The sequence below is a fragment of the Protopterus annectens genome, chromosome 11.part0, assembly GCF_019279795.1.
Source record: "Protopterus annectens isolate FY-2018-M chromosome 11.part0, PAN1.0, whole genome shotgun sequence".
Lineage (NCBI taxonomy): Eukaryota > Metazoa > Chordata > Ceratodontiformes > Protopteridae > Protopterus > Protopterus annectens.
The window spans coordinates 174,703,186-174,710,685 of record NC_056745.1 but is presented as its reverse complement, the minus strand read 5'-3'; the positions used below and the strand labels follow the sequence as shown (position 1 = coordinate 174,710,685).

The 7,500-nt window shown below is 41.4% G+C and overlaps 1 protein-coding gene across 3 annotated transcripts in view; it reads right to left on the bottom strand.

Moving 5' to 3' along the window:
* Positions 1–7,500, bottom strand: part of CRACR2A (calcium release activated channel regulator 2A) — a 1,193,169-nt gene that overhangs the window by 77,460 nt on the left and 1,108,209 nt on the right. For all 3 annotated transcript variants that reach the window (XM_044087573.1, XM_044087571.1, XM_044087572.1), the window contains exon 16: positions 1,333–1,447. In XM_044087573.1, coding sequence (XP_043943508.1) covers positions 1,333–1,447 — 115 coding nt within the window. The remainder of the gene's footprint in view (positions 1–1,332; positions 1,448–7,500) is intronic.

Sequence of the window (7,500 nt, the reverse complement as noted above, 5' to 3'; positions counted from 1 at the left end):
GCTGGTATGTATAGGCTTGGGGTTATTGAGAGATGTTTGTCTCTGCAAACCCGCCATTTAACTGATGCAGTTAGACTGCAAGTTATTTTGCTGATTTGTCAAGCTGTGATTGCTGAAGTGTTTTTTAGGCAATTCATTCTCAGTGTTTCAAAATGATCTACAAAGAGTGTGGACAGTGATATATTTACAGCAATGTAATTCAAATAAGGTATCAAGATGGGGGGAAAAAAAGGATCTATCAAACAGCCCACCTACACAATTATCAACATTCCTAAAGTTGGTAAGGCATGCTGATTACATCATCATCATCATCATCATCCCCCTTTTTCTCATTTTCTACATGGGCTCGGGGTATTGTATTAACTTTTGCCATCTCTCTCAGTTCAGTGCCACGCTCCACCTTCTTCAACACTCATGCATGACTGTCACAGATCTTCTCTCACACAATTCATCCACCTCTTTGCTGGGCATCCTTGTTTCCTCTTAGCTTTTTCCTGTCTGTCCCAAATCATCTTAACTAGATTGTCTTCTGCTTTTCTGCAAGTGTTCAAACCACTGTAATCTATTCTCTTTGATCTTTTCTGCAATTGTAGTACCTTTGGCTTCTGTTCTTATGTCCTCATTTCTTCATCTGTCCCACAGTGTGCATCCTACCACCCTTCTCAGGCACTTCATTGACATCACCTCTAGCTTTTTCATCTGCTCTGCCTTTGCTGCCCGGGTATCTGTGCCATATGGTAGCACTGGTCACACCACTGTTTTGTGCACCTTACATTTCAGCTTCTTTGGCTTTCTGCTGTCATACACTACACCTTATGCTCATTCATAAATCATAATTTATGCTCATTGCATCACAATCAAATACTTCTGCAGTTTCACTTGTCATCAGAAAACTTGATTTATATTCTGATTAACAGTTAAGCAGCTGTTTCAGAATATAAAATGATATATGACTGTAGTATGACAGATATGTTTTGCCCATTGTGAGGTATTATTTGATTGACATTAATGAAACGACAACAAACAGCCCATGTGAGCCTTGTTTTCAGACTGCTTTTACTAAGATAAAGCTTAATGTATTGTGGGAGCTCCAGGATTATATCAGTGTTAAGATTATTTTTTTTTTATTCTGGATATGGGTCTTCATGGATATGAAAATTCTTTAGTACATTATTTATATCACCAAATACTGGCTAACAATCACCTAATTTCAACAGAGTTCCATAAAGATAATAACAAATAACACCACAGAAATAAATGTGGATAGAATAATCTGATTTATGGAATCCTTGTAAATTATTTAAGTAAAGTAATAAATACATAATTTTTAACCTGCACACTTGTTAGCCATTGCTGGACCGATCTAAATGTTGTTTGTGCTGTAACATCATACATCACAATGACAGCATCTGCTTTTCGGAAAAACTGCTTGGTAATGCTGCGATACCTGCAAATAAAAACATGCATATTATCCTGTATTATATAAACTAAATGCACAGCAGTCTGATTCAAAAACATATAACTTCATCATTTGGAAGAAAGTGATATATTTATAATTCTAACAACATTTGTGGGACCAGCAGTAGATTATATTTGTGACCCCTTGTAATTTAAAATAAATTGTATAGCTACATTGCTCTAGAACAAAACAGACCATGATATTAATAGTATAAAAACAGATGACATTCCATTTCTCATTTTCTAACATAGTCTCTAAAGTGTTTTTTCCTGAATATGTTTAGGTGAGACATTTCACAACCCTCTCCAGATACACATATTATTCTAAATGTGTACAATAAAGGCAATCACACATTCTTTTCATGTTCATTTCTTTTTGATGCCCTGTAGCATGGATATCGATAACTATTATAAGGACAAAAGGAAAATAATTTGGATTTTTACATGTCAAATGTTAAATGATGCAACAGGTATAATGACTCTTCTTATAATAAAATGTATCTTTTAAAGAAATAATACATTGAAATGATAATGTGATTTGGATCATTTCATGCTTTTATACCTGCATGCCATCTTCCATTCACACGAGGATATACCTAAAACTTTTATATTTTTAGACCTTACTCTTAAAAAGCTGACATAATGCTAAGTAAGCAGATATGATGATTACTACTTTACAAAAAGGAGACAAAACTATTAAAGTTTTCTTATATTAGTCATAGATTCATAGGTTCATACTAGGCTATCTGCCCTAGGGCATTTATAAGCCTAACCAGAGTGTGTTTGGCTTTCGCCACCCATTTTAAATTAATTTTGCTATGCCCTTTTTCGAGGTTAATATACTGTGCCTCTGTCTAACAGTGACACAGAAGTGATACCCGGGGTAAACCTACGATCTCCCATCCACTCATCAAGATTCCTCTTGAAGAGAGTCAATGAGGGAATCTGCCTAACCTGGACTGGGATTTTATTCCAGAGTGAAGGGAGCCTCTGGGTTATAAATCTGTCCCTCCAGCATGTCCTATTTATTTCAGTGCTGAGGTTCAAGTCTCTCGAGCATGTAGCTTGATGGGATTTGGATTTTCTGAGGTGCAGCATGTCCATTAATTCTGGGTTGGACATGGCTTTATACATCAGGCAAAGATCGCCTCTGAGTAGGCGGTATGCCACTGAGTAGAGCTGGAGTTTCTTTAACAGGGCAGCATATGGCATCTGTTTGAGCCCTTTGATCCTCTTGGTGAGGTGCTTTTGGGGTCTTTCCAGTTGCTGCAGGTGTCTGGTAAGGTACATTCCAAAAGGGGCATTGTACTCAATTATGGGCCTGATGAGGGATGAGTAAAGAGGCACGATGACCTCCCCTGAACTAGATGTGAATTCCTTCATGATTAGGTGGGCTATATAAAATGTTCTTCTAACCACTTTGGCCACGTGGTTGTCAAATGAGAGATTGCTATCAACTTGGGTCCCCAGGTCCCCAATTACTTCTTCTGTACTTAATGGATTACCACCTATGTGGAAATTTGTGGGCACTTTGTTTTGCCAAAGGGGATGACTATACACTTTTTGGCGTTTAGCTTGAGGCCATGGCTCTGGCACCAGTTGTCTGTTTCTATGAGGCCCTTTTGGAGGATGCTTGTGTCGGCTGGAGAGTCAATTATGGTGCCCAGTTTGCAGTCATCTGTGAACTTGGTCAGCCACAGTCCTTCCGTGTTGGCCTGTACCTCCGAGAAATATATACTGAACAAGAGAGGTCCCAGGACTGAGCCTTGTGGGACACCACTTGTAATTGGTTTGGAGTCCGACATGGCTCCAGCAATTCTAACCATGTGGGTTCTGTCCTTGAGCCAGTTTGCAACCCATCTAGTGACATAGGGGTTTATATTTAAGCTGGTGAGCTTATCAATAATGCCCGAGTGGGGTATTGTATCGAAGGCTTTTGCGAGGTCCAGGTAGGCTGTGTGGACCACCTTCCCCTCGTCAATGGCCTTGGTGACTGTTTCAAAGAAATCGACCAGGTTTAAGAGGCAGGATCTGCCCTTAACAAAGCCGAACTGGGAAGGATCCAGTGTCTTTAGGTCCCCAATATCTTTATTTATGAGGTCCATGATGATCCTTTCCATAGTTTTGCAGACCAAGCTAGTCAGGTTTATGGGGCGATATCCATTGAGGCACCACCTTTGTGGAGAGGGACCACTGTTGCTGTACGCCACTCTTTGGGTACATATCCTGTAGTAAGGCTGAGATTGAACAGTAGTTTTATGTTTGGGTTTAGCTCTTCTTGGAGTTCATGTAGGACGCAGCCCGGGACACCATCTGGTCCCATTGATGCAGTGTTTTTTGCTTTGGATAGGGTGGCTCTTACCTGAGCATCTGAGATGTCAGGGGGGCAGCACTCTGCTGGGATAGATATTTGCCCTTTTGGTGGGGAGGGAGGGGAGAAGTTTGCGCTGAACCTGTCAGCTAGGATGTTGACAATGTCTGTGGGTTTGGTGTATTTTTTGTCATTTTGGACTAATTCTGAGCATATCTGGGAATTCCCACCCAGGTTCCTAACATAACTAAAGAAAGCCTTGTGATTATCCTTAGTGTCCTGTGCAATTTTTCTCTCGAAGCTGGCCTTAGACGATTTTATGAGTGCCCGTAGTTTTTTACTAATACTGTTCAGAGATGCCTTCCCTTTTTGGGATTTTGCTCTATCATGTAGTAGCTTCCTCCTTCTATTGTATAGTTTGTTTATGGCTGGGGTCCACCAGACAGGACGTCTGCCTTTGGAGGATTGGGTCTTGGTTTTATTTGGGATTGCAAGATCCATACATTCCTGAAGGTGTTCATAGAATGCGTTTATAAAAGATTCTGCAGTCAGGGCCGTATTTTCCACAGGCCCGGGGGCTTTGAAGGATTCCACCTCAGTTTTGAGGAGTGTGAAATTTGCTTTAGAAAAGTTTTTCACTGTGGTTTTCTGGGCAGGGGGTGGAGTCAGGATGTGAATATCCAGAGAGATTAGTTTATGGTCTGATCTTACCAGTGAGGGATACACTTCTGCTCTGGAGCAGAGAGTCCCCATGTGGGTGATGATCAGGTCCAGTATGTTTTCCCCTCTTGTGGGAGTGGTAACAAGTTGTTCCATAGCATTTGAGTTTATAAATTCTAGGAACCTTTGGGCTAGGGTGTTGGAGCTAGAGTAATGCTCCCAGTCTATGTTTGGGTAGTTGAAGTCACCCAATATAATGGTGTTTGGAGAGACCTTCATATTTTCCAGTGTTCTCAGGAAGGCCAAGTGGGGTTCCTGGGTTTGGGAGGGTGGTCTGTAACAGGCTATAAACTGGAAGGCAGTTTTACCCACTGTTAGTTGCACATGGATAGTCTCTGATGCTTCGTGCTGTGCCACCAACCTGGAGGTGTGGGTATCTTTGATGAATATTGATACTCCCCCTCTTTTGTGGTTCGGTCCACGTTTTGGGGCCAAAAAGCATGGTATGAGGTATAACCTGGTAGTGCTGGGGTGCTCTCTGGAGCCTTGAACCAGGTTTCTGTTAATGCACAGATATCGATGTTCTCCATGCTAAGGAGAGTTTTGAGTGCATGCATCTTGTGGTTTAGAATTCTGGCGTTGAGTAGCATTACTCTTAGTTTCTTATCCCTTGTGATACCTATGGAAGTGGGTTTGTCTTTTGAGCCTTGCTTAAAAAAGGCACTATGGGGGTAGCAAGAGCCTTTGCCAATATCCGAAAGCCCAGGGGTGACCGGTGCAAGCCGTCCCTAGCGAAGCATCATGGCTTGTCGAGCATGACATCCCAGGCTGACAGGCATTGGTTCCCCTTTGAATGACACCAATACTTAAGCCAATTGTTGAAATTGATCATCTTGTCTTCATATCGTGGCATCATTCTTGGTGAGGGTAAGATGTTACTCAAGGTCAGGGTCATACCGGCCTGGGCTACATGCTCAGAGAGCTCCTCTAAGTCTCTTTTCATGTAGTCCAGGGAGGTACGTCTCAGGTCATTCACACCAGCATGGACAATGACTGAGTCATATTTGTACTTGCCTTGGAGTGACCTGAGTGCTTGTGTTATGTGGCGGATCCTAGTGCCTGACAGGCAGCTCACCGTGACCTTCTCCTTGTTCAGCCTGGTGAGCAGGACATCAGGGTGCCTGACGATAGAGTCACCTATTACAAGTGTATCAGGTGTGTTGTTTAGCCTTAAGGGCTGTGACTGTTCAGCACACTGGCTTTGTGAGCTATGTGTTGCACGTGTTTTTTTTTGGGGTAGCAGTTGCTTGGGTGTCTGCTTTGGAGGTCTCTGCTGCTTAGGCAGATTTTTATTTAGAGCCTCCGAGTATGTTTTTGTGTGTTTATGTGTTTGGTTTGCTGTCGTGGTAGGTCTATGTGAGACTGGAATTGTAGTGAGTGTGGTTTCCTTCTCCTCCTGACTGGTTACGCCAGTACTGAGTTGAGAGAGCTTAGCCTCCAGTTTGGCTATATGTTTGCATCTCTCACATGTGTTGGAATTTGTTGGGAGGAGGAGAGGGTTGTCTGTGTACATGAGGCAGTTGTAACATTGCCTCAAGATTCCCAGATTCACCAGCTGGACCGGAGAGGAGATTGACAACTGACATTTGGACATGCTAGAATAGTATTGGGAATTCCTTTATAATTGAAAAAAAGGGCCAATGGGGAACAAGGTACTCAAGGGGAGTTTGTGAGGGTGTAGTGCTTTTAATTTTTTAGTGCTGACTTAGTGAGCAAGTGCCAGGTAACTTAAATGCAATGTGTTACAGGTAACTTAAATGCAAAAATGACAAACAGTAACTTTCTTTCAAGTGAAACAAGGAAATAAGTACAGTAAGCAATACATATATCACTAGGGATCCACAGAAGCGCTGAAAAGCTGCATTTCAGGTGAAATTAGAGTTTTAGGGAAATTAGCAAACAAACAACAAGCATACAAACAAAGCTAGATTCAGCAGGCCTGGATCTAGTCTATGCTACAGCAAACAAGGTGTACCCATTTCAGTAAGAAACAGTTCAAATATGCAGGCACTATAAGCCTTTAACCAGAAATTCCCAGCTCAGAAGGGCAGAGTCCAGCCTCTCCTCCCACAAGAGTGCAGACCACGAACCTTCTTAATGTAAAATAACTGGCCTGAAGCCCAAGTGCTTAAACCAGAACTAATACACTTTTAGAATAACAGACACTGAGCCCTCAATCAGCAGTTCCCAACTTAGAAGGATGTAAGCTACCTGTCCTGCCACCACAGTGCAGGCCACAAACCTTCTTAATGTAAAACAACTGGTCTGAAGCCCAAGTGCTTAAACTAAAAGGCTTAGAATGAGTTACACCAAGCAGTAATAAATACAACGGAGTACTTTTAAGATGACGCAAAAGCAAAATAAAGTAGGAAGAAACACAAATACAGTAAAAGCAGATAAAAAAAAATTTAAGTGGAAAGAAAGAAAGGAAAGAGAGAAAGGAGTAGCAGAAACTAAGCTGATTGGCCTTCTCAAATGTTCTCCCTGTACTGGGTAGAATGAAGTAATGACACTAGACTGGGAGGAGGGTCCCAGATCAAATTTACACTAGGGGCGGGCAACTGCAAAGCCACCAACTATAAAAACACTATACCAACAGGGAGGGAGGGTGAGAAACAAACTGCAGAAATGTTTCTCATACCTGAAAAGCAGCAGTGAGCCTTTAAATGAAAGTTTTAAACAGCTAAAGGAGCCTCTAGAAAAAAGAGTTTAACTGCAACAAGTTATTACAAACAAACAACCCAACAGATTCTTAATAAAAGTGGACAATTTCCAGTTAATACCTCACACACAGTGAAACTAGCTAGAAAAATACACAGTACACAAAGTGCTATAAATAACAAAGAAATAAAGAACAAAATAAACAAAAAACAGGATACTTAATGTTATATATTATAGCTCCGAGTTTCCTCAGTGTCCTTCCTTCGATCAAGCTCATAACAGAAGGTAGTGTGGTTTCTTAACTATTTGGAAAGTGTCTAAGAACTGATTTGCTTTATTTCACAGAACAT